Source organism: Platichthys flesus, chromosome 23 (genome assembly GCF_949316205.1).
Source record: "Platichthys flesus chromosome 23, fPlaFle2.1, whole genome shotgun sequence".
Classification (NCBI taxonomy): Eukaryota; Metazoa; Chordata; class Actinopteri; order Pleuronectiformes; family Pleuronectidae; genus Platichthys; species Platichthys flesus.
Genome location: NC_084967.1, coordinates 6,010,830 through 6,038,290, shown reverse-complemented (window position 1 = coordinate 6,038,290; position 27,461 = coordinate 6,010,830). Strand labels below are relative to the sequence as shown.

Sequence of the window (27,461 nt, the reverse complement as noted above, 5' to 3'; positions counted from 1 at the left end):
GATTTTGAGATAAATCAAATGTTTAACTGTCTATCAACACATTATGAAACTGTCCTGAAAGAACAGGCTTGTTGACTCTACTCTATTTGTGTGTACTTTTAAACACAGTTAAATAACTTCAAGAAACTCATGTGCACTAAAAAGGGACCTGCTCAATTTCGCAGATTTTATAATAGTTTTATATTGCCAGAAAACCACCATGTCATTCAGAGCAGCAGTGGTGCATGTTTTGGATTAAATACTGATTTGCAGCATTTGCTTGAGTTTCCCTCCCTCTCAGTCTGCAGAGCTTCACCTGGCTGCAGTCAGGGAGGGTTGTTAAGGTGATCTGGTAACACCTGTGTCGGCCTCAACCAGGCTACAAATACAAGTCGAACTTCAGAGGCTCTGTTGCTCCCTCCTCGGCTCCACATCGCTCCAGGTTTGGCGTTTGTTTTTAGCATATTTCCAGGAGCATGCACAAAAGATCTTCACCTTTTCCATTGTCTGGGGTTTAAAGTCTCCACCACTCTTTATGCCAAAGTGGTGGAACTACTGCTACACTGGATTAATGATTTAACACTGCAGTTTCAGCAGGGATGACCATAGCATGATGGTTTAATGCCTTTCAGTTGTCTTGTGGTGAAATGTGTAGTTTACCTCTGTAAATTGAATGTGTTTTCAATTTGTGCTTCCAGCAGGTTGGCACACCAACCTCTTAAAGACAAGCTCCAGCCTTGGAGGTTTCCAAGGATGCTTCAAAAGCAGTGATGTTTGAGTCCCACTTTGAGGCGTCCATTAATGCTCCTGTTATGGTACTTAGCCTGTTTTTTGTTATGTTTTTCAATTTTTGGACAATTTGCCTAAATACACTAATTTTTTCTGTAGTATTGCGTCAATAAGACTATACTCTGGTTCAGATATTCAAAAGGGAGGACTAGGGAGTCCTGGAAGAGTCTTTTTCTTGACATTTGACTTCTAATATTGTCCCACTCCCTATGATTATAGTTAGTAAATCATTGTAGTTTTAAATGATCTCAAACTTACCCCTCTCGTCTCTCACTGCCCCTCTCAGGCGCCTCTTCGTTGTGCAGAGGATGTGACCCGCAGGTTAGCGGAGACCCTGCGTTGGGATGGTCGGAGCAGGGAGTGCTGGGTCCTGGATCTGGAGAGGATGAAGGAGGAGCTTCAGTCTGCCGTGCGTTTCATTCTCGAACCCCTCAGAGCCGTTTCCAGCTACCATCACTTCTTCAACAAGGCAAGTAGTCATGTGAAGTAACTGAGTTTAGCAGTTAACTACTGTAAAGCTTTTCCTTAAAAGAATAGTAGAAATGGTGCGCGTGTGACCTCATGCTGTATAACACCATAAACCTGTGAACTGTCCTTCTTACAGGCCAACAGCTGGTACAGTCTGGTCCTCTGTGAGAACATCCTTCAGGAGCTGCTGTCAGGAGTTGATACAGCAGGTGTTCCTACAGAACAGCACAGGAGGCTGACCTTGGAGAAGATCAATCTGAGCAAACTGTCCACTTTCCTAAAAAAGAATCCTCCTCCAGAACCAGAGGAGCTGGTTCACCTGGCTCATCTGTCTAATGTCGTCCCAGGTGATGTAGTCCAGCAGGCTGGGAGGCAGATGTCTGTGCGGTGAGAGAATTGAATAACACCAATTGTAGACATTTTGGCTACTGTTGCGTGACCAATTTGACATTCATATTTTCTTATTCATCAGGTGTATGACCCTGAGGAGCCTTCTAACTTCTTCAGGACCTGTCAATGTGGGTCACCTCAAGCTGGCTCTACATTGGCAATATGAGTTGTTGCGGAGCAGCCATGTAAATCAGTTCCATGAGCACAGTACAACAGACAAAACCACCAAAGAGTTAGAAGACAGCCTTTTGGAATCCAAACTCACTAAATGTGAGAGAGGTAAAGAAACGGAACATCTTCTTGGAACGAGTCCTTTGGCTGAAGTTTGTGAGCTGGTGTCGGCTGCATGCAAGTCCCCCTCCCGTAGCTCATTTGTCTTTACAGATTTAAACTTAAAGATCAAAATGAAGCACTCTGCTGCACATCCAAGTAATGTTTGGTCAAGTTTGCCAGCAGAGGATCTGGAAAACTCGGAGACCGTAATTATCACGCACAGCCCCACAACGCAGAAGATGGACACCTGCACCAATGGCACCCACTGCAACAGTTCTCCTGTTCAACCCACAAAGATGAAGGCGTCCGGGCCAAGGAGAAGGGACTGGATACAACATTCTCAGATCAGTTTTGATGATCCTGGATTAAGTCCCATCCGAAATGTACTCTCCAGCACCATTACAGATGGAAGAGACGAGTCCACCTCCACCACAGAGGGGATTCCCAGTCTTCTCTGGGATTCTTACGACCTTCATGACCACAATCAGGATACTATGGATGGGTAATTTCTTTTATTTGTCCCCATTTGAGTCATTTTTTTTTATTTGAACCCTCCATAAGGTTTACATTCTAACATATGAACCTTAAGGCAACACACACTTTAAAAGACAGAGGCAAATGGTATGTATAAGCATTTTACTGTAGGAAAAAACAAAGCAGCCCATTGGTTTAATTTATGAGGACAAAGCCATGTGTTGGCAGTAATGCCATCTCAGACAACCAGTTTATGTTGAGCTGTAAGAAACTCTTCCAGTATCAATACAGATCAGAATAGAGCCACTGGCATTAGCTGGCGTTCTCTGATCAGTAGCATCCTGTCTTCAATGGGGCTTTTCCTAAATCAATCTGTATCCCCAAAAAGCAATGTCATTGGCTAATGTTGCCACCTTTGTCTTTGGCAGGATCAACCTTTGGTCACTGTTGAGCAGTGAGGACCAGTTTGATGTGGTAAGATAATCACCGACAACAAGTGTCTACATTCGATACAACCAGTTTGAACCTATAGGGTTTGTTTATCATGTGTTATCTGCTCATTCACTTTTTTTTAATAGATGTCATTCAGTGGGTTAACTGAAGCTGATGTTCTTGGCCTTGAGGATGACCTTGATCTGGGAGAGTATGCCAACCTCAAGGAAGCCAGATCAACTGGATCTGCAAGTGAAACAAGAGTTTCTGAAGATGATGGATCCTGCAATGAAGCTTCAGCAGCAGCATTTCACAGTTGGCCTGACCTGCTGACGGAGCTAAGGCTAGTCTACATTCTGGACAAGGAGATCATGGAGGAGCACCTGAAGACCTTTGACATCCATTGCAGTGAAGAAACTCACAACAAGGAACTCTGTGAGAGGCCTTCAGGTAAATTGTCAAGAGTGAGCAATGAGAAGGAGCTTTTCTGGTTACAACTGGAAAAAGAGAAAAAGAAGGTGAAGCTTGAGAAGACGTTTGACAAAGGGTGTAAAGTGAAGAAGCACAAGGACAAAGTTAGACCAGATTTGGTTCCTGGTGCTGTCACAGAGGCTACAGGCTCTTGCTTCGAGGATGATCCATCTGGATGTACTCAAACTACCTTAAATGGTATCTCTGATTTAAAGCTACCTGCTGCCAAACTTCTGGAATGTTTCTATTGGAAAGATTTGGACAGATCTGGTGAAAATGCTACCGTATGCAAACCAGAAGCCTCTTTAATCCCTGAAACGTGGCCAGATGATGGCGTGTTTGATCCCGGTGGAGAATCACTTCACCCTCCAATGCCAAGACAAGCTTTACTTCCTATGAACAACAACCTTACAGAACTTGAATCTCCTTGTTCCACAGAGCTGGCCTTTCAAGCTCTGTCTTCAGTACCTCAAGATCCTGGTTTTATTCAACTTGATCTACAAGATGAATCAATTAAATCTCATCAAGAGAATGGAACTCCAGCCATCAGTTGCCACTTCAAGGATGTGTCTGAAATAACAACCAGAAGTGACGAGGGGGCACCAAACATGGAAATCCGGACTTCATCTCTCAGTGATGAGTGCCCAGTTGAACAGTCGGCACCACAGCTGATTCCTGACCAGTCCCTGGAGTTGGACCCTGGTGGAAGAGGTGACCTGACTGAAAACTTGTCCGACGGTGTTCTGGCCCCGTCCAGCATCAACATGAGAAAGGTACAGTATGTACTGCATTACATGGAGGAGCCATTCTTTAAAGGAGACCTCTTTATTCTTAAGCTGTGGTCAATCATTTTGATTTATTACTAAAATGTGTAATTGAAGAAAACGAACACCTTTCCTCATACTTTCACTTCAGATATTGGATTCGTCTTTTGGTCAGGAAATACTCTGCTGCCTGGCCTGCACAGGTCTGACAAGGAGGGGAGTCTTCATCTCACCAGTGGGGGAGTGGTGTTGGCCAACCTGTCCACCTCCACCAGGCAGGAAGAAACTGCAGAACCTAGCCTGCAAATCATTTTCAAGAAATGACCCTCAGACGGACTCCTGTGTAACGTACCACTTACATTTATTTCACCAAATGCAATTCATACATGGCTCTAATTCAGTGGATTGTCTGAGCCATTACATAACCCGTTTTAATCCTGAGTCTGTTTGTGGAATCAGTTTTTCTTTTGCCATCAGTTAAGATCCACCACTACTGGCAACAGCAAACCTTCTGTCCATTATAACATTCCTGTCAGTCGATGTCATTGGCCGTCAAAAGTCTTTGTCTTCTGTCCCAACTTCCTATTTTGTGTCTGTCCTGAGAATTCTAGCTTTATTTATTTTTATTTTACTTTCTTACATATATTATAATATAAGCTATAAGTCAAATCTAAACTATGACCACAATAAATGATCACTGCGCATGATGGGAGCCTTTTCAACCATTCCATGTCATTTTGACACTGGAGGCACAGACAGATTAGGTTTGCTGTTAAGCGCCAAGCATCGAAGCTAGACTTCCAGAATGAGCCACTGAGGGACATGTGGAACTCTCTGTGCTCATTCCAAATATACATGTTAAGTGATCTAATAACAAATGACTGTATTTATACAATAATTAAGAAGTAAATTTGATACAACTAATAATAATTTGTGTTGGACATGGTGAAAGTTGCGTTCATTTTAATCAGTCTTTGTGAGGCCTTAGGGGCACTGATAAGTCGTTTTATTATAACTTTTTAAAATGTGTCTTTATTTGTTTTTCCTTAAAATGTCAGTTTTAAGAAAACTAAAATGTTTAAGTGACCCTAATACTCAAATCATGACTCAAGTCGAAGCAGACGATCCCTGTACATGGATGTTTGCTGATGTTGCATTAAATCATGAACTGGAGGGAAGTGAGGAGTTACAGGAAATTAAATTGTCTCAGTCATTTTCCCACATGTTGGTTCTCCACCTGAGTTTAGTTTTGGTTAGTGACAGTGTGTGTGAGGTTCGTAAGATGAAGTGGTGAACGATTTGAAGTCCAGTGCTGGTCTGGTAATACCTTTCAGCCTGAATGATCAGGTGATGTAAAATGCTACTGCTGCAGGTACCGTGTTTATCTTTCGTCTCAGGTAGAGCTTCTCGTTTGTATTTTTGATTGCTGTGGTTTACCACTTTTTAACATATCTTCTACTCTGAGAACATTGGTTGTGTGTTTGTGTTTGTTTTTTTTTTACACGTGCACAGTAGTGTTTGTTTTTCCGAAAGGTGTGAAAATGGTACCAAAACTGCTGGATTCATCTTTTTACCATGAATTCTGAAAAATCTTTCATCAACCCTGTGTCTTCATTGCTTTTCCTTTGCATGAAATTTTTTGTTGCATGTAACATTTGTTTGCCCATTTTTTTGCATTATACCTTTTGACTGCATGTTTTCTCTTCTGTAAAGACATGGGGTTGTCATGTGACCTGAAGCTCAAGTATTTGGAGATCAATGAAATGTGACCGAAGTCCTGTGTGAGTCTTGCATCAGGGTAGAAGCTGCTCAGGCTGCTTTTTACCGGCTGTAACAGGCTGTTTCTCCTAGACGTTCTCCTCCAGTAAATATACTGCAACAATCTGGACTGACTCTGAACAACTTTTCAACTGAACCATGTTGTTTGTCATGAATGTTTTATATTAAATATTTTAATTATAATATCTTGTGTGGTCCCTTTGTTAATTTTCAATGATGATGGATCCTGAAACTCATTTGATCATTTTCAGGTCAAATGGACATTAGTGAACAGAAGTGAGGTTATAATTAAAGCCTGTTTGAGTCGCATAAAAATTATATTATTCCAAACAGAGTTGGTCTTAGTCAAGAGTTACTCTCCAGTCTTAATCTTAATAACAATTTATTTGACTTTTGAATAACTTTAGGAGAGACTCCCAGTGTCCGCAAATGAGCAATGGAAATACCATATATAGAACTGGATGTAGGCCATTCATGTCAATGAGGTCCAGGCAAAACAGTCATCCTAAACTTATAACATTTTCACCAACCCATGCATTATTTGGATCTGCACCAAATTACACGTTCTCATAAATAGCAGTCCATTAAACATGTCCCTTTTTTTTTGCCAAGATCCATGATTTATTCTCTGAGAAATAAATTAAAATGTTGTAAAATGCCAAATTATTCAAATCTGCAGCAAAATCGTATTTGGTTCTTGTCTGAACCATACATCCTCCCCATTAAGTTTGGAGGAAATTAGTAATGGGCAATTACCAGGAACTGGGAAAGAAACATTACTCAAACTGGACAAGCTATTCTCTAATTACTACTCCACCTGTGAATTATGCTTCCACCGTGCGTAGGACTTGGTCCGATCAGACTACAGCACCGACAATCGCCGACGATCCGTCGGTTGCTTTAAGCTCGCAGTTTCCCCTGGAGGCGTGGGTTCGAATCCCACGACTGACTGCAGAGTTTTTCCTGCCTGTCTCATGAGTCATGACGACATCTCATAATGTCTGTTACATATGTCCATGGTGGCTGTTGTCTTCCTGTATCTCGTCTATAACATCAAAAGTCATCTCCTCTGTGTCTTGAGAAGCTTCGAACACAACAGAGGACATTCAGATCATTAATTAGTATAATTATTTTCCAAATAAAGTAACAAACTCTGCCGTGGTGCTATGGGAAGAGGGGCGATTCTTCCATGTTTTACAGGTTATTCTGTTTAAGTTGTGCTTCTTAAAGATTCGGACCCACTGACATTTGATCTCAGAGGAGCTGCAGCTGTCATAATATCCGCTGCTCCCCTGCGTACATACTTTCAGGCCCCATGACACACGAAGAACAAAGAATTGAGTGGGACCACATTATCTCTGCAATACACGTGTCAGAAGAAAAGATCCATGTTGACACCAGCTGGTATCAAAACGCTCCATAGGCGCTGGACTGTTCATTCCCCATATCGACAACATTCCACTGAAAACCCTGATGGTAAATTAAAGACTAATGTCAGAAGTGGGATTCGAACCCACGCCTCCAGAGGAGACTGCGACCTGAACGCAGCGCCTTAGACCGCTCGGCCATCCTGACTGTGAAACAAAAATAGAACCATGTTCCATTAAATTGTTCACACTGATTCAGAATCAAATACACGAATTTTTACCTGTTTTTTTTAAACATCAACTTTATTTATAACCAGTGGACGATCAGACAGACTCAAGTATTGCAATGAATCAGCTGTTTTAATGTAAAGTTTCCTGTTTCTGTTTACAAGTGTTGAATCATGGCTCTCTACCCCCCTCTGCGGGTGATTTGGTGAATAGCCCGACCTCTGTGATTGGTTCATTTGAAGTGGTTGCTGACTCTGGATTGGACCAGTAGATGAGGGAAGACTATTGAATCCCCAGCTGAAAACAACTCTCTACTCAAGGACGATCAGATCCACAATGAGGTGTGGACACACTGGGCTGACGAGCACATTACACATCATGAGGAAACGTGGTAAAAGGGTAAAATAGGCTCTATTGTCATTATAGGAATATTGCCCCTGTTAAATATGAATCAAAAAATCCTGAAGAGGGGACAATGAATGTTCATCAGGATGACCTCCACTGCCTGATCTCCCAGAGTTCAATAGTGACACTGAACTGCAGATCAGTGAGGAGGATTAAAAACGGGGTTTGATGTGTATTTAACAGTGACAAAGTAATAAACTCGGCAAAAAGTTAAATGTGTACGTGAATACTCGTTGTATCACTTGTGACAGCAGAGGGCGCTGTTGACCAGCAACAAGTTACTTGATGCTGCTTTAATTTAACCTGAGGGAGTTAGTTTGTGTACGACTAGCTCAGTCTTACATTTCACTTACTGTATATTATTATAATATATCATATAATGTTATGTTTTATTTTATTTAATTTTGTTTTAATTTATGTTACGTTATGTTACATTACATCATCAGTATATTATTTTATATTACGTTACATTACATTGTATTGTGTTATATTATTAATATTGTTATTTTTGACAGTGTAGGGGTGACGGGGTTATGACCATAGAAAGATGGGGGGTAGTGATAAAGAGGGAGAGAGGGAGAGGTGGGGGAAGTGATAGAGAGAGAGAGCGGGCGAGCGAGGGAGAGAGAGAGAGGCAGGCTGTGAGTGGCTGGTCGGTGTGAGCAGCAGCAGCAGCTCGCATGTGTGAACAGACGGCGGCCCGAGCCTCCTCCTCCGGTCTCATCTTCCGTCTCTTTTCTTTTCCTCCATTCATTTCCATCCAGCGTCTCTTCTCCTGCTCGCTCTCCCCCTGCTCCCCGGCAGACGGCCCGGAGAGATGTCCGCCAGACCAGGCTTCTACCGGCAGGAGCTCAACAAGACCGTGTGGGAGGTTCCGGAGCGATTCCAGAACCTGACGCCGGTGGGCTCCGGAGCCTATGGATCTGTGTGGTGAGTGAGTGTGTGTCTGTGTGTGTGTGTGTGTGTGTGTGTGTGTGTGTGTTTGTGTGTGTATGCGCGCGCGCAAGGGCGAGGCTGCAACATTTACTGAAAACTGCCGATGATGAATCAGCACGGACATGTCAGGATGGACCGGCTGCCGGTGGGAACTGATGATGGCTTCATTGTTGTCAGTGTTGTTGTTACTGGTGTATTATCAAGCTATTAACACTCTGCCTCTGCAGCTACGGTGTCAATAATTGATGAGAAACATGAAATGATAGCGTCGATTCTATCATTCCCATGTTTTAATATGCATGCAGATGAGTAACAGCATTTATGTATGCATGATGTTGTCAGACATAGAAAAACAGAAGCTCAGCCTCAGCTCAGTCTGCTGCTCATACATCGGTAACAGGGGGATTATAGACTGAGACAGTGTAAGTACTGGAATTTCCCAAATACACCCCCCTCATACACACTCTTGACTCTCCACCCATCGAAAAAAACAAGTGACTCGTCTGCAGGGGCTGTGTCTACTGGGTCTCTACAGATGCCTGCCACATCTGGAGAGGGAAAACCCATCCAGGCACAGCTGCTCTCAGTAGAGATCATAATGAAAGTCTGCAGTACATGGGTGAATGCATTATCATCATCATCATTATCATCATCATCATCATCATCATCATCATCATCATCATCATCATCATCATCACAACGCGTCCCACAGTCTGGATCTTTATTTCTTCCACCTTACCACATGCAAAACGCTGGACCAGTAGATGTGAGATGGTGGAATCCCGTTGCCATGGCGATGGCAAGCACCTCCAGGACTCAGTAATAGTTGAGTTGTTATTGCCGATCTGAGGGAATGAATAGAAGACTGTTTAGTGTTTGCACGTGACTGATCCCGCAGGAAAAATCACAAATCTGATGTCGGAGCTGCTCCATGTAACCTTGCACCTCCAGAGCTTCTGACACAAAGCTCAGATAGAAGAACCTTCTCTGCAGTGATGGGCCATCCACCTTTTTTGAAGCTGATCTAATCCCCTGCACTTTAAACCCAGCCCCCAGGCCCCGTCACACCTCCTGAGAGTCCCGACCAAGGTTCATGTCTTTGTTACGTTGTTTACATTGGATCTGGTGTCACTTTGCCATGAGGGGAGCAAACTAAAGACTTCTGTAGGACACAAGTGCATCCTGTCATCTCCTACGTGGGCTGTGTCTCCCTGTACCTGACATTCATATGTTTGGAGTTGGGTGTGTGTCTGATGGCAGTGTGTTGTCAATTGGGTGGGTAGTAATTCAGTTTGAATGGAGATTAACGTGATCTTTATCATTCAGACCACCTCTTCTTGGGCCTGTCACATTTATCAGCCCCACGCCTTCAGGCATTTCACTGGATTACCCCGACGACATTATATCTACAACAAGGACGTTCATTATATTTTAAGAATTAATATAATGATACTACAGGTGCAACTGACATAAAGAAATGAACTGGCTCATTCATTTTCTCCATTCAAACAGAAAATCTATCACCCACCTAACTGACAAACTGCCTTTAGACACACACCCAACTATAAACCAATCAAGTTTAAACAGCCCACGCAGGTGATGATGACAGGACGTGCACATCTTGCAAAATTATTTAATCCGCCCCCTGAATTACAGTGTGAAACTCATCAGACTAACCAGATCAAATCAAAACAATGTAACAAAGACAAGAACCTTCAGGTGTGGAAAGTCAGAAAGTCCCAACCAAACCAGTTCGGTGAGAAAGTCTCAAGCACATCTTCACCCGTGAGCCGTCATGCTATGTCTGTGTAAGATAGGAATAGTCCACTTTTAATCCGAGCGGCTCATCTGGATTTACTGCATCTCATCCTCACTTGGGTTTGTGTCTTTCTTATCCCTGAGATATCCTCAAGCATCGTGTCAGATCTCACACTTTACATGCTCGTCAGAAACAATGGTGTGGAGCTCATGTTCCGGCCTGTTTATCTCCACCACTCAAGGACGGGTTTAATCTGCTGACTTCTTGTCAAGGTGTCGATTAAGATTCTCTCTGAATTAGCAGGAGACGAGATGTGCTCCTCTGCCGGAGCTCCACTCGATGACTGAGGCTCCCACACGAGTATTTTGTGTTTATAAACATCCAGCTTATATTGCAGCTTATTTAATGAGCTCTGCTCAGAATAGCACAGAGAGCGATAAAATGAAAAGAGCTGGCTCACGACTTTGCTCTCAGCTGACGGGACAGCACACGGAGAACAGTAGTATTTTCAAAGCATCCATTCATTGTTACGTGAAGCTTGTCTTTGCCAAGAGAAACGAGCTACATGGCATTAACAGCCATTACTTGCAATCAACCAATTATCCATTAGTCTTATTTTAAGTGATTGTTCACTGGTTTGAGCTGAGGGCGGCTTCTCTGTTTGTGATGAAGTCTCAGTTCCAACACACAGTATTTAGGCTCAGGGTTGTACCTCATCTCTCTCTCTCTGTCATCCACATGTTTATGATCGGTAAGAAAGTACAAAGTTAACATGGTATAACTATTTACACCAGGGAATGTAAATACAGACCTCCTTATATTAAAGACAATTCTTCGACAATGTTCCAGGAAGTGATTTTGGGAAAAATAAAATGTTTTTGAAACCAGAGAGGCCGATCATTTATGTATGATTCAATAACAATATGTCAATAAATCAAATTGATTCAATAACAATATATCAATAAATCAAATTAATTCCTATTGACTTGGTTTGTTTGGACTAGTGAGAGGAATATGAAACAGCAGACAAAGATAGTATAGTATTTCTCAGGGCATCAAATCTATAAACATCCCATAATGATGAGTGCAGGGACTGGTGAAATGCCTATAGTTAATATACCTAGACCTCTTTATTTAAATTATACTCACAGACAAAAGGCATTCCTCCACACAACACCCAGCACTGCCCTGCATTGTGAATGTTGATCTCAAGCCATTGTCTCTGACTTTCTCATGACGAGACTCGGTTAGTAGATGGCTGGGGGGGGGGGGGATGGGGGTGCAGAGTATGACATCTGTATGTGTGTGTTTTTATCGTGATGGGGGTTCATGTCGTGTAGGTAGCAAACCACCTCTCATCTTTTATCTCAAATAGCTACTTGTTCTCTCAGCGAACCCTCTGGAGACTGCAAGCCTGAGGTCAAGGATACGGCCGGCTCCTATGATCCATTACAGCTGGAGCTGGTGAACTTATACCCGCCTCACCCGTGGGGGGGGGCGAAACAAACAAACACGGAGTTTAGGGAGAGGACGGGACAGAAGGTGTAAGAGCGTAAATTAAGGAGCTATACGATGGAAGGAAGTCAGACATGCAAACCACAGACACAAGAGATCATAAATACAAAGCCTGTTTAATAATTTAGGCAGACAGTGTCTCCGGAATTTTGATAAGTCACGAGACAAAAAGTTTGGCAGACAGAACCCTGTCCGTTCTCTGGACTCATCCAGATTCATTGTCCCGTCAAACCCATTGAATATTCCCCTTACTGCTTGCGCTCCCTCAGACAGAAACAGGGCCACACTATAACAGCTGCTCACTTATACAGAAATGGATTTGCCAGAATTGCGAATATCTGCTTCGTTTTTTTTTCTCCTGTCAAACGTGTTGTGTCACCGCTTGTCAGATTGTTGATTGGAAACTGATAAATTGGCCATTAAACGAAATTGGGCCTCTGATTGGTTGCTGAAGGTGATTGGATGGATGGACGAGCGTCTGACAGCAGCGCGGCTCAACAGAAACAAATGCACGTGGGCTATAAAAAGAGCTGAAACTGTCAGTCATGCTGCGTAGCACTGACTCGTATCGATCAGTCTGTTGATTGACTGGTTTATTCAAGTAATTTTTTTTCAGCAAAATTTAAAAATCATATTGACTTGAGTAAGATTGTGCAAAAACTAACTGACACATTGCCATGAAACTTGTTGGAAGAATGTAGTACGGGTCAGGAATGAACCCCTTATAAGGCTTGTTTCAATTTAAGGGAACTGTTGGACCTTTGCAGAGGTATATGCACTATACTGGGTGAAGTTGTGATCACTGGTTTCAGCTCAAATCGTGTAGAAAAGGCTTATTAGTGTATTTCAATACATATTCTGACTGCCTGGATGGACAACACTTGGATCTGTCCACCCCACTGTCTAGTGCCCCTGAGCAAGGCACCTTACTCCCCCAACATCTGCTCCCCGGGCGCCGTACATGGCTGCCCACTGCTCTGTGTGTCCTGCACCGGATGGGTTAAAAGCAGAGGACAAATTTCCCTCAATTGCATGAGTGTGTCTGTGTTTGGGATAAATAAATGTATCTTATCTTAGAGTGAGAATGTAAGAAAGTGCAGAGACAAAAGAAATCGATGCCTCGGCTGAGCTGTGTGTCCTGAGAGCAGCGGAGCCAGACCCACGTGTGGAGGACGGCAGGGAGGAAGGTATGTGCGAGGCCTGTTTGATGTCAGCGACACAGGAAGCTGGCTGCTGTCCTGGCCGAGGCCCTGCGGGGACATCCGGACTGGAGGCCGAGGGATTTCAGAGCCACATGGTTGCACTCAAGTGCTGCTGGAGTGTAGTTTACTCAAGCGTGTGAGCAGCACAGGTCGCCATGAAACGACACAGTCATATTTACTATGGCTTTCAGGCCCGGGGAGCCAACGGGAGCCATTTGGCTGGAGTGCATCGACAGCTGCACCCTTCAGGTCCGGTCTTCTGCTTCAGATTTATCTGCAGAGAGGTCTCAGGGGTCAGATTGTGGTTTCGCCCCATTACCGAGAAATTCCTCCAATGAACAGCAAGCATTCAGAAGAGTTTCAAGTGTAAGCAAGAGGGGGGTTTTCCTTTATGGTGACAAAAAGCAATAGCATTATATTCTAATAATAGTGTTTTAAACCACACAGTGACAGGGTTCTAGAGGTTTTCACTCTTACTCTGATTTCAAAGTCCACTTTGAGTGTTTCACTTCTTGCTTCTCGCTCTGTTCCTGCTGTTCTCCACGACGTTTCTCAATTCTCTCATACACGTTTCCTTCCTGTTTGTCTGCTCCGCTCTCTGATGGCTGGAGTATTATTAGAGCTTCTGCATGTAAGGGCTGAGAAAGAAGACGCCGGCACCACAAAGGCAGCGGCATCAGCAGCGTGGCATTTACATTTCATAAAGAGGCAGAGATGAAATGAACTGGGGCCCTTCAACAATATCAGACATCCTACACGTCTCTCGTTCCACCACATCCTCTTTCACTCTCTCTCTCTGCAGCTCTCTGTCTTTGTCCCTCTCTCCTCTCTCAATCATTTCTCATCAGCTGATATCGGAGCACTGGGTTGATTCTTGATTTACGGAGATGTGGTTACTTCCTTTCTTGGTGAGAGTTGGATAGAGAAGAGAAGATAAACAAGTAAATCGGGAGCTGGAGCCAGCAACCAATTAGCTCAACAAGTATCAACAATACCAAGTTCATCTAAACCCTGTCTTCTCCATGTTAGTGGATGGGACATGGGGACAAACTTAAAAAGTCAGTTAGGTTACATTAAATACATTTAAGTGTCACATGTTCTGGAACACAAGGAATACGGTTTTCATAAAAAAAAAGAACTCACCTTTGGAAAGTTACCAGCATAATGTCAGTGGATACAGTCAGTAATAATTCATGTGCGTTGATGTACACTCAGACAAGTTTCCCTCTGCTCTCTCCCTCTCTCCAGTTCGGCCTACGATGTGGTCTTAAGGCAGAAGGTTGCGGTGAAGAAGCTGTCCCGGCCGTTTCAGTCTCTGATCCACAGCCGCCGCTCGTACCGGGAACTCCGGCTGCTCAAGCACATGAAACACGAGAACGTTGGTGCTCCTTATAAAAAATATCGCCCGAGTGAGACAGACAGACACGGTTCTCGGCGTGGTTCCACTCTGCTATTGATCCCCTGTCTCTGTCTCTGTCTCTGCAGGTAATCGGGCTGCTGGACGTCTTCTCACCTGCTGCAACATTAGAAGACTTCAATGAGCTGTAGGTCTCAGTCATCACCTGCTGTTTACTAGAAGCTACAGAGCTGTCCACTTCCCACCAGAAATGCATTAAAGGGCACGGGGATGGGGTGATATGGTGATGGAGGCGATTCCTGGGGAATGGGAGGAGGGTAGAGATGTCTGACAGTTGCCATGGCAATGCACATGGTCTCTCCTCTAACTGAACACCCCCGTCCCCCCCCCACACAGCCCTCCCCATTTACTCACACTCTCTCTCCTTTCTCCCAGCTACCTGGTGACTAATCTGATGGGCGCCGACCTCAATAACATCGTTAAATTTCAGCGGCTGTCAGACGAGCACGTGCAGTTCTTAATTTATCAGCTCCTCCGCGGCCTGAAGGTAATCGGCTGCTTGGTGATACATGTGCTGTATCCAGTTAGTATTCAGATGGTACACCGACTGGTTCCCAGTTGTGATTGTTGGATTTACCTCGACAGCCCTATCAGAGATTCTTTTCATTAACATCACCATAATGAACCAGACGTTGATTTGAACTCAATTTAAACTTGAACTTGATTAAAACTGATTGCATATTGATTATTGTGTTACTGTTTTTTTTTTATGTCATTAAGTTGTTAGTGTTTAGGAAAATGTTTCGCCATCGTAAAATGAACTTGAGCTGATTGAAATGTGAAAACTCTATTCGGCTCTCTAGGTTTCTCTTTTCATTTTAAATCTTGGTTATTCTTGTAATATTGCGACATTATTCCAGAAATCACTGGAGTGTCCCATGCTTGCTGTGAATACAGCCTGTCAGCAATCTGTCTGTCAGAATTTAGAAACCAGACTCTAAAATGGAACATGCATTATGTTATTCTTTGTACACAAGTATCAGTCTAGCAGAGCGGACAGGGACAAAAGCAGTCCTCCCTTAGGCAGGCGCTAATATGGTGAACTGGACCATTGATGCCTGTCTCCCCTTATGTCCTCTTTCCCCCCCCCCTGTCCTCCTGCCCCACCCGCCTGCCTGTCGAACAGTACATCCATTCAGCCGGATTGATCCACAGAGTGAGTGCCTCCCTCTTTGCTCTTCCTGTCATTCCATCGAGCCTGAGATTGTTGCAGTGTTAACCTGATTTTGGAAATAAAGAATAAATCTCCTCTAGCCTTCTACCGTGCAGCTTCCTCTGTACATGAATCTTTCAGCTACACACTGGTTAGACTACATCTCTATTCTAATCATGCTTCGCTCCTTCTTTGTCTGATTTACAATCTTCTTTCAGGACCTCAAGCCAAGTAATGTGGCAGTGAATGAGGACTGCGAGCTGCGGGTAGGACTGACCTTCAGTTGAGATGTACAAACCTTTCACCCCCCCCCCCCCCCCCCCACCCCCACTGTGCGATCCCCGTCCCTTAAACAATATACACCTGCTCTACAGATTCTGGATTTTGGACTGGCCAGGCAGACGGATGACGAGATGACAGGCTACGTAGCGACTCGCTGGTATCGAGCGCCGGAGATCATGCTGAACTGGATGCACTACAATCAGAATGGTAGGATTCCATCAAGCCCAGTCTCTTACAATATGTAAAGAAGAAAATGATAGACCAGCGGACTGATTCAACCTCTGGTGTTTCTGTTCCAGTTGATATTTGGTCAGTGGGATGCATCATGGGAGAGCTCCTGAAGGGGAAAGTCCTCTTTCCTGGCACTGACTGTATCCTTTATCGGCGAGGTGTAGCCTCAACCTTCCATAACCTCTGTAAAGGCCCCGTGGAGGCAGATCTCTTTTGGATTTGCATCACCATCCCAGGCCACCCTGAAGGGGAGGTGCATCAACTGAGAGAACCGGGGGATGAATAGAGCCGGTCACAGAGGGCTGACTTATCTAGTCTTTGTTTGAAGACGACTGGTGGACTTATATGGATAAAATTCCACGATGAGCCAGATCTATTAGCTCAATGACTTCTTACAAAATCTTTATGACCCTTGACCCCCCCACCTTCTCATAGATATTGACCAGCTGAAGCGAATCATGGAGGTGGTCGGGACTCCCACGCCTGACCTGTTGCAGAAGATCTGCTCTGAACACGTAAGGGAGGGCAGAATGAACCGAAGGGTGACTGGGAACACTGGTAACACAAGGGCGTGAAGAAGAAGCATTAAACAAAGTCTGTAATCGCCTCCACAGATGAAAGCAGCCTGCTCAGATTAGCTGGTCGCTCCTCCGACATGGCTGTTGATTGAATAGTCAATATGTGTGAGTGTTGGGCTGATTGATCGCTGACATCACATGATGCACGTTGTCACTGTCTGGTCTCTATTTGCAGGCGCAGAAGTACATCCAGTCTCTGCCCTTCATGCCCCAGCAGGACCTGGAAAAGATCTTTAGAGGAGCCAATCCACTAGGTGGGTGCTGCTCCACAGATTGGATTATCTACCTCTTAAATCCAAGTGCAAGGCTTCTTACAGGGGCTATTAAATCTCAAGTTGCTCACTCCATATTATTCATAAGGAATTTAGTTACACAGGTTTGGATGTGTCTCCTCAGCCCCCTGTCACCAGTCTGCCCTGTGTCTGTCTCTCCGTTAGCCGTCGATCTTATGAAGCGTATGCTGGTTCTGGACTGCGACGGGAGGATCTCGGCCAGCGAGGCTCTGTCCCACCCGTACTTCTCCCAGTACCACGATCCGGACGACGAGCCGGAGGCGCCGCCTTACGATCAAACGCTGGAGAGCAAAGACCGGACTCTGGAAGAATGGAAAGGTAACGTTTGGATCTGGAAGTTACACAATAGACCAGGGGTTACCAATAAGCAGAAATCTCGAGCCGGACCTATAACCAATAAATCATTGAGAAATTTAAATCATTTAAAATCAAGCTCTTTGTTTTAAGGTTTAAACAGCCTATTTTTTATGTATTTAATTTATGAGGAAAGACCCCCCAAAAAGCTTGTTTATAAAACTAACAATATTGTTATAATATTTTTGCATTCTACTTAACAGTGAGTTGTGGTCTACACACAGACAATGATGCATGTAATATTTCAACTGAATCTTATCTAAACTAAGTAGATATTATGATGCTCTGGACCTTTACCTGAGGCAGTTATCTATATCTGGAGTAGATGGTTTAAAATTAACCTTTGAACGTAAAAGAAAAGCAGGTACTTCCACCGTAGTCCTTGAAGAAATTAAAACCATGATGTGATCGGAGCATATTCATGTTCTTTTCAAATGTGCAGCTGTTGTCTATACTTCTCCATGTCTTTCGATTTAATGCCCTCACTTCCTTTCACAAACATTTGTGGTTAGATTTAGAAAGGAAGAAGTTGCACAAACTCGACGCCACCGACCTGAAATGAACTTTAAGCTGCAGGGTGCTTCACCTTGGAGATTTTGCAATGTTGAGTTTAAGCTTAAGCAGTGCAATATGGGGTTTAAAATATTCAGCAACATCACAAATATAATTATGATCCAGTTCAGCAGGGAGTCTCATGGTTTGTTCAATGCCCCAGAGGGGATGTGAGTCATGGTGGGTTGTTTTGCATCTTAATTTTGAGTTTCTGTGATAGTCTCGTATACCAAGCTGAATAAGCACAATTACAATAGCACTGAATGAAATTTGCACCAGAAATATCTTTGTATTCACATTAAAGTACCCTGCACTTTTTAGGACAAAAGTGCATGGTGATACTTTTGCAATTTGAATTTCAATATTCCCATCTCTAATTTCTCCTTGATTCTTGCACGTGTGTAGAGTTGGTATTCGAGGAGGTGAGCAGCTTCAAAGCATCCGGCATCCAAACCGACAGCCTTCAGGTGGAGCAGTAAGCCCCCCCCCCCCCCCCCCCCGCTCTGCCTTTACCTGGAGAGGGAGCCGTGTACTCAGTGGGTGAGACAAGACAAGAAGGACTGTGGCAGAGAAAACTCCCCCCCCCCTCTGCTCAGCATGACTGTGTTTGATTGCCCGTCATGAGTGTGTGTGTGTTTGAGCAGCGGGGACGGACAGTCTTCACAGGATCAGACGCACACACATTACAATTCACAGGAAGGGACAGTCTGACTGGACCACGTCAGGGAAACGCAGAGGACGCAAGGGTTCCGACGAGGGACAAACTTTAAGGAACTGAACTGTGTCTATACGAACCGGATCTATGGACGGGGGGGAAAAAAACGCACACTAGGATTTCCAAAGCAAAGACACAAAAAAACAACACCCTCCGGTCCCATGTCATGACAACTAGATGTATGAAAACCATGTTTAAACGCTTTCAGCTGTGTCCCGTCATATCACTGAACAGCTTCAGCCTGCATACTACTGCATGATTTTAATGTGCATTTTATTATTACAGAATATTACCGGTACTCTACTATAACCATTAAGACTGTGTATTGCATCCGCTGCACTGGTATGAAACCAGTAGGAGGGTCAGAGAGAGAGGCATTACCAGGAAGGTGTCCAACGTTCAACTCTTATCATTTCAACACAGACGCAAAAGGAAAGCAAACCAAACGCTGCCGCTCTTCCTCAGACCGCACTCATCCTCTCCCGCTCACAAACTAGTCAACACCAACTGTGCTATCAATTAGCAAGGTCATCGATTTATATGCCAAAGCTGGAACGGAGTGACTGTTGCTGCAGGTCTGTGTTTACAGTGTGACCTCGCCTCCCGGCCGAGGGCGCCGTGCCGTCAGGTTTCCATCGTTCTCCGCCGTGTCTTTCACCGCCGTGGGTTGAGTTTACAGTAATTGCGATTACAGGCCTTTTGTAAACTGTGGGAAACAGTGTCCAGAATGTGTGTAGCAGAGCCGGATAAAGAATATATCGTACGAAAAACTTCTAGCTCCGTCCAAGAAATGACTTAACAGCTGCTCTGGCTGAGGATTGGCCTCATAACGCAGCCAGGGAGCTCATTAGCAATATCTCCTCAGCTTCCTTTCACATTTCACGATTGCCCGAGTATTATGAAGATTGTGCACATCCATTATTGACCATCGTATAAAAGCATCTGGGTGTGTTCTCCATCTCATTTGTGGGCATTTCAATGTAGCTGCAGCTCATAGCTCGTTGCGACATTGACATTTGCACAAGCAGCTCGAGGTCAATGCATATCCAGAGTGTTGTTGTTACCGGCCGACTTCCCCACTGACGCTGAGTCATTCGTGTTGCAGCAGACCGGAGTTTTAGTTCTACAAAACGATTTGCTGAGGTAGAAACAATCGGGTTAAGTGTTAAACCACACAGCACAGTGCCAATGAACCAAAGGCTTTGTAGCGAAGCAGTGAAGGTCAGTGAAAAAGTGTCAAGAAGAAAAGAGGAGTCGGACCCCAACTTTACTCCATCAAGGGTTAAATGCATCCAACCACATGCTGTATTCTAACCGTCAGCTCCTATCTAGAGCAGCTTACTGAGGCAGGAAGATCCAAAATGTCATCTGAGGTTTAAGATATGAGATAAGCAAAAGGACAAGAAGTCAAGTGGAGGCTTGCAGGGTCATACATCAGCAGCAGGCCTGAATCGTGTTTAAATCCAGATGTTCCAGATGTTCTTAAAGCCGCGCTGTGCTCTTATCAGACAAGTTGGATACAGATGTTTGTCAAAAGTAGCTCCCTCTTTAGGAACGTGAAAAGATGTCTTATTTGTTCTTGGAATCAGCTGTCATGGCGATCTAAACAAACTTAGCTTAGTAAACATTGAGGTGGCAATAGCAAAGTAATACTCCCACATTTTTTACCCTTTTTTTTGCCTCCTTGCAACATAAGTTTGTTTAAAGTAGGGTCACACCCATTTATTCATTTGTCAGATTAATGGTTGGAATGAATGGGTGATAAGATGCAGGTACTGTTGAGAGCGTTTACAAGAAATGGAATTTAAGCACACTCAGTCAAAAATAGTTTCAAATATCTATGTAACAGTTAAACATGCTCATCATTATCGTTCTCAAATTCAAATATAGCTTTTACAAATAATCGGTACTCCAATTAATCACTATTTCAGAATTTTGAAGTAAATTTGATGGTTAATAACAAGGTGTGTCTAGGCTGTAAACGTAAATGTTTCCAAAGTCATCACATCACCAGGCAATCCGTCTTGGGCTTAGGCTCATATCTGACATCTGCAGATATGTTCATAAAGAGATCGGAATGCTCTCCAGATACAAGTTGGAAACTTATGGCCGGCGTAAACCGACTCAAGCATTTTCTCGGTTTGTTTGGCGAACGCACCTTTCGATGCAGCATTAGAAGTCCTATTTAATGTGTATTTGTGGTTGCCTTTTCGTCATGCGAGGAGGATTGTGGCGCTGTGGCCCGCTCTCAAGTTCAACTCAATCCGATTGTTTCTCCCTGGAAAATATAGATACAGCTGAAACATTGTTTTACCGCTTTGGCATCATTTTGGAGAAACACAAGAGAGACATTGTAACGTATGTTTTCACACTGGAGGTGCACATGTAGCCTTTTGTAAGAGTCGTCCTACGACACTGGAAGCGAAACGTTGAAGCGACGGTCCACCTGAATTGAAGATGTCTTAGTGCGGGCGTGTGTGAACTCTTGAGTGTTTCAAGTGTTCCGTGCTTTTGGTGGATGTTGTACATGTGATGGATTGGAATAGCAAACTGCAAACCGAATGTATCTGTATACCGTGTGTGTGTGTGTTACGACTTCCGAGGGTCTGTATTTGAATACGTGTTGGCATGTGATTCCGCTGTAGCCATGAGTTTCAAAATCATCACACTGAATGTGCTCTCTGAGATTTTTAAGATATTTCGGATGATTTTCTCATTAACGGGTAAACGTCACTTGGCAAGTCTTGGCTTCAACAGAATAAACACCATCATTTCTGTTTGTCAGTATTGGGTCACTTCTTTTTGTCCTTCCACAAAACATGCATGACCCCAGTATGGATAGCATATTACAGTATTCATATTTTGCTTTGGGAGTTGGAGCTGGTTTGAACTCCTTCATATACAGGGACATCTGCTGTCAATGAAATGTAGTGCAGTGGAATCTGCAGAAATCCATAGCAAAAACACTACACTACAGAGTATAATATATTTTACAAATACATAATGTTTACAAAAAAAAGTCATCTGTGATGATCAGTCACAAATGAACACTGGATGTATACGATATATAAACTTAAAGTACATACCGCGGTGTATATTCCAGGGGGCTTTTACAGCGGGGTAATTTCAGTTGGCCAGATGTTTGGTTTGCTGGTGGTTTTTTTTCCACACATTGTAGACACACCCACAGATTGCCCTGGGCGACCAGTGAGTCCCTGTGTGTGTCTGGGTGTTGGGGGGGGGGGGGGGGGGGGAGTACTGGGGAAACCCTGCGCGTCTCACAAGTGGTCGACTGGTTCATCTGGAGGAATTTTTACGCACGCACCAAAACTTCTGGCTGCGGGACGGACTGCGCGTTTCGAGGCTGTGACTGGAACCCCCACGGAAGTACCTACGGCACGTTTCCTCACATGAGCGGAGCGGACCGGACCCGTGCGCAGAGCGGACCCACACGCTGACCTCAGCCGAGTTGAGTGCGAGCGGGTCGGGCTATGGCTGTGCGCTCCAGGACGGGGTACTACCGGCAGGAGGTGAACCGGACGGTGTGGGAGGTTCCGGAGAGGTACCGGGACCTGAAGCAGGTCGGGACAGGCGCCTACGGGACAGTGAGGTGAGTGAACACCCCCCCCCCAAGAGAAGCCCAGAGGATACTGTTTAGATCAGCGGTTTGAGAGCCAGAGTTTATGTAATTCATAACAGCGTCTTCCCCAAATGGTTCCTGAGCCGAAACCAGCGCTTCCTGGTCCCTGAGAGAGAAACCAGTGGGAGCTCAGTTTGGAAACAACAGGAGAACTGCTCCCATTGCCGCTCTCCACTATAGGAAACCAACAAGTTCTTCGTTTAGCGTTTTTTGGTTGAATTAACATCCTCAATTTAAATTGTATCCATGTGCAACAACTTCACACCGTATATATTTAAAAACAATAGCTCTTTGTGTTTATATTGTATTCTTTATTTATTTATTGCCTTACTGAGTTGGGATCTTTGGAGTCCCTCTTTGGAACACGGTGAATTCTCCAGTTTGGCACTAAAACATTATTATTTTACATCTTATCAATACACCTAAACTCAACTTATAAACAAACCACCATACTGTGCATGAACCATTTTAACTATATTCGACCCAGGTGACGTAGAGCAGGGCTTGTGTGTTGGGGTGTGTTGGTATGTTATCCATCCACAGCTGGCTCTGCAGGGCCTCTCTTTGCATTGTGTTGTTGTGGATGAGGGCGAACAAAGAGCACCACCCCCAGTCTCATTGTTAGAAAGTCAAAGACCCCCGAGTTAAGAGCATAGCACGCACTACTGTTTTGTCTTCAATCAAAAAAGGGCCCTTTCTTTCCCCCCCCACACAGCATTCACCGTGACTGGCAGTCGCGGGAAAGACTCAGTTATACCTAACATCATAAATGATGGCTCCATCTGAGGCGTCCCCCATGTTATTCATCACACATGTGGACGTCCTGATCAGCACCACAGAGAAAATAGACCCCTGTTGCTTTAGTTCTCCTGCAGAATGAGTATTTTTCAGAATAGAAGTGAACCAGGACAAACTTTCCTGCATAATAAGTATCCGTGTGTTTCAGCTCGGCGTGGGACCGCCGCACTGGGATGCAGGTGGCCATCAAGAAGCTGCACCGGCCCTTCCAGTCCAAGCTGTTCGCCAAGAGGGCGTACAGAGAGCTGCGGCTCCTCAAACACATGAAGCATGAGAATGTAAGAAAAGCTCCTCGGGGGATATAACAACACATGAGGTCAAACTAACATCCTGTTCTGAGGTTTTGTGCTCAATCAGATGCCATTTTTTGATTTTGAATTCTCCCCGCCGAGCAGGTGATTGGCCTGATGGATGTTTTCACCGCTGAGATCTCGTTGGACCGCCTTCGAGACTTGTGAGTTCCTCTGCCTCTTTCCAAAGCGCCCACGTTGAAAGCAGTCGGAGCAACTGTTGGATGATGAGTCTCCCGTTCTCCCCTCTCCTCCACAGTTACCTGGTGATGCCGTTCATGGGCACGGACCTCGGCAAGCTGATGAAGCTGGAGAGGTTGACCGAGGACCGGGTGCAGTTCCTCATCTATCAGATGATGAGAGGACTCAAGGTGAACACCAAACACCACAGATCATCTGTAAACACAGTTCAGAGAAGACGTTGATGCTGCTGTGTTTGTTTCAGTGAGTTGAGCTGAACTTGCTGATGTCCTCTCTCTCTCTCTCTCTCTCTCTCTCTCTCTCCTCAGTATATCCACTCCGCAGGGATCATCCACAGGGTGCGTGAACTTTGACCTGTCAGACTATGAGCTTTAGGGGACTGGGGGTTCTTGCTCATTTCACGCCCAATTCCATTCATCGGGCTTCCCACAAAGGGAGCTTTACTCTGTGTGTGTGTGTGTCTGTGTGTGTGAGAGAGTGAGAGTGTGTGTGTGTGTGTGTGTGTCTGTGTGTGTTAGAACAGAACTATACGCTGTTAAATGTTGTTACTGAAAGTCCCAGATGTCTGAGCCTCTTTCTTCAACTTTGCCCTTCAGATATAGAAGAAGTTAGCTTGGAAGATATGAATTAGTTGTGATGATGATGAACAGTAGGATTTAATTTGTTTATGTCTTTAAATCTATATATTGTGTTCTATTTTATTATATTATTAATATACTTTGTAGATCCTATTTAAATGTGTGATTATGATGCATTTAGTTTTATATATGCTTTCTGTTTTTTTGTAATCATGTAAATCATCTTTTAGCATTGGTAAAAATATTTTATTATTGTTATTACTACTATTGTTGTCGTAATAATAATATTCAAGAAAACAAAAGCTTTTTTCCTAAAAATCTTAAATTAACTGGGCAGTGTCACCTCAAAACAAGAAATTGTCAAACATATTAATATTGTCATTAATTCCTTTCTCTCCCACCTCAGGACCTTAAACCTGGGAATTTAGCCATTAACCCGGACTGTGAGTTAAAGGTAACCCAACTCAAAATATCTTGACATGTATTTTCCACACATATACACGTTTTCTTATTAAATCTTTTTTCTGTTTGATTTAGATTCTTGACTTTGGCCTGGCGCGGCAGGCGGACACTGAGATGACCGGCTACGTGGTGACGCGCTGGTACCGAGCGCCCGAGGTCATACTGAACTGGATGCACTACACGCAAACAGGTAAACTCTCGTCTGTCCACAGGGAAGCGAATGAGACAAAGTAACACTGAGAGATTAATGTGAAAAATCTGATGTGTGTTTCTCTGTTGCAGTTGATATCTGGTCTGCAGGCTGCATCATGGCAGAGATGCTGCTGGGAAAGCCGCTGTTCAAGGGAAGCGATCGTATCCTTTACAAATGATGTCCAAGCAGATATATTTTTATCATTGATCATTTCAGAGAGGATCTCAGCCAATGTGAGCCCATCACAGGCACAGCAGTGTCTGCGTTTATGTTTTTGCCGATATGAAAACTTTTATATAACTTATATATTTGTATTGTAAGTTAAAAATATCAATTTCTTTAATTCAAGTGCTAAATGTTTGATTTGATTTGTTTTCTTTATGATTTCTGGTCATTTATCCAGAACTTTTTGGTTAATCTGATACATATAACATAACAGTGGGGCTCTATCAGCCGGATAAATGAAGCGTCCTTCTAGATCTGTTGAACTGGGCCTAAACTCACTAAGATCCCGACTGTACAAACAAATTAGAATCGTTTAATTGCCTGTTTCTCTGTTTCTACTGTCTCTTCATGTTGCTCACATGAGCCCTGTAGACAGTTCCCACGTAACAGATGGAACTTAACCGTAGCTCCTGTCAGACCTGGACCAGCTCAGAGAAATCATGAAGATCACAGGAACCCCGGCGGCCGACTTCGTTGTGAAGCTGCAGAGCCAAGATGTGAGACACGTTCAAGTTACACTCGACGCTTCTGAGCGTGAGACACCGTCTCTGGCTGAGTTGAGCTCAGCTGAACGACGGTTGCAAAATGTTTGTGCTTTTTGTTTCCTCAGACCTTAAGCTGTGGAAAGTTTGGACTTCTTCATTTATATAGTTTGTGTTACAAATACACAGAAATCTCACAGTATATATACTTTTATATATACTGTGATAATCATATCGTCAAACTGGATGAAAAATATTCACTGTTATAAAACATGATGTTGTGGTTAGATTTCTAGACTCGATTTAATTTAACTTTATTCATTCACCCCAATTTTATTGTAGTTACTTGGGCTACTAGCTAGTTGGTATCATCTGTTAAGTAGTCCTATGAGGTGTACGTATAAATAGTCATTATTTCTAAGGTTTATCAAGGGATTCTTCTTTGGTGAGAAGTAATGATTTAATAATGATCCAGAGTAATTGACCCCAAACTGAGTTTTGTTCCTGTAAAGAGAAGAGATAGAAACCCTCGTAAGAATTTAGATGGTGTGAAAACCCTCTCTCAAATATAAAGATAGGGATAAGAAAGGGGGGGGGGGAATATTGTCCATTCAAATATGCTCAAAACATTCCCTCATCTTCTGTCCCCTTTTTGCCTCAACAGGCCAAAAACTACATCAGAAGTCTGCCCAAAGTACCAAAGAAAGATCTGGATGTTATTTTCTCCAAAGCCAGCTCCAATGGTACGTGTAGCTCTCTGTTCTCCACCTGTTTAATCCACCTGTTGGTTCTGCCTGGTATCTGTGGTGCTGACTGTGACGTGTCCACTGCAGCCGTGTGCGTCCTGGAGAAGATGCTGCTCCTGGACCCTGAGCGGAGGGTGAGCGCCTCCGAGGCCCTGGACCTGCCTTTCTTCAGCGAGTTCAGAGACACAGAGGAGGAGACCGAGGCGCTGCCCTACGATCAGACCATGGACAACACGGACCTGCCGCTGGACCAGTGGAAACGTAAGAGGGAAAGTCAAAACACTATCTATGTCATTGGTTGGCTGTAGAATGTAGTGATATCTAGAGGTGAAGTTGCATTTAGCAGCATTGTTTCCAGGAGCAGCTGATTACAATGAAAGCAAGGCCACAATATATATCAGCATTGTGTTCACACATTATTGTACTGTCTAAAAAAGCCAAAGACATGTTTTATTAATGTAGGTTTAAGCTTTTATTCTCCTTAGATTTACTTTTGGTTTGTTGATTTGTAGGCCAGTTAAATTCAGAGGCACGGCAGCCAGCAGAGTCGTTACAGCACCTGCTGTTCGCCAGAGGAGGGCGCTAATGGACTTAGAATTTATTTGCAGGAATAAGAAAATTCAGGTTTAAAAAAGAAAGAAGTAAATGTGATGATGTAAAATAAGTGATGCATCATCTCTCTCTTTGTGTTGTCAGGTCACACCTTCACAGAGATTCTGACCTTCAGACCGACCAGGGACTCGAAGGAGACGTCACTTTAAGAGCACACATGCGCACGCACACACACACACACACACACACACACACACACACACACACTTACACTCAAAGTTGCACAAGCTACCACTTAAGAACATGCGAATATATTCTGGACTTTTTTGTATTTTTGTAGAAATTATGTTGTTGCAGTGATGCAATTTGTTTTTTTATCTTTCAATAAATGTGAAATGGTTCAAAGGCTCAGTTTGGTGATTCTATCTCCTTCATCCATAGACATCATGTTCTTGCTAATTGTTGTTCCTCCAATAAACTCAGTCGGT

The 27,461-nt window shown here is 43.8% G+C and overlaps 2 protein-coding genes and 1 non-coding gene across 3 annotated transcripts; 2 read left to right on the top strand and 1 right to left on the bottom strand.

Annotated features, from left to right (window-relative positions):
• Nucleotides 1–7,311: 7,311 nt before the first annotated feature.
• trnal-cag (transfer RNA leucine (anticodon CAG)) lies at nucleotides 7,312–7,394 on the bottom strand. Its single transcript has one exon. It is a non-coding gene; the product is annotated as a tRNA-Leu (tRNA).
• A 1,006-nt stretch (nucleotides 7,395–8,400) lies between these two features.
• On the top strand, nucleotides 8,401–18,579 carry mapk11 (mitogen-activated protein kinase 11). Its single transcript, XM_062383220.1, has 12 exons — nucleotides 8,401–8,749; nucleotides 14,480–14,609; nucleotides 14,717–14,775; nucleotides 15,024–15,135; nucleotides 15,775–15,804; nucleotides 16,020–16,067; nucleotides 16,176–16,290; nucleotides 16,383–16,454; nucleotides 16,750–16,829; nucleotides 17,068–17,146; nucleotides 17,330–17,503; nucleotides 18,497–18,579. The coding sequence occupies exons 1-12, from the start codon at nucleotides 8,637–8,639 to the stop codon at nucleotides 18,568–18,570; spliced, it is 1,086 nt and encodes a 361-aa protein (XP_062239204.1). The 5' UTR covers nucleotides 8,401–8,636; the 3' UTR covers nucleotides 18,571–18,579.
• A 3,482-nt stretch (nucleotides 18,580–22,061) lies between these two features.
• Nucleotides 22,062–27,372, top strand: mapk12b (mitogen-activated protein kinase 12b). Its single transcript, XM_062383312.1, has 12 exons — nucleotides 22,062–22,416; nucleotides 23,393–23,522; nucleotides 23,640–23,698; nucleotides 23,794–23,905; nucleotides 24,044–24,073; nucleotides 24,720–24,767; nucleotides 24,851–24,965; nucleotides 25,058–25,129; nucleotides 25,611–25,690; nucleotides 26,340–26,418; nucleotides 26,509–26,682; nucleotides 27,118–27,372. Exons 1-12 carry the CDS (start codon nucleotides 22,298–22,300, stop codon nucleotides 27,180–27,182), a joined length of 1,083 nt encoding a protein of 360 aa, XP_062239296.1. The 5' UTR covers nucleotides 22,062–22,297; the 3' UTR covers nucleotides 27,183–27,372.
• Nucleotides 27,373–27,461: the final 89 nt, after the last annotated feature.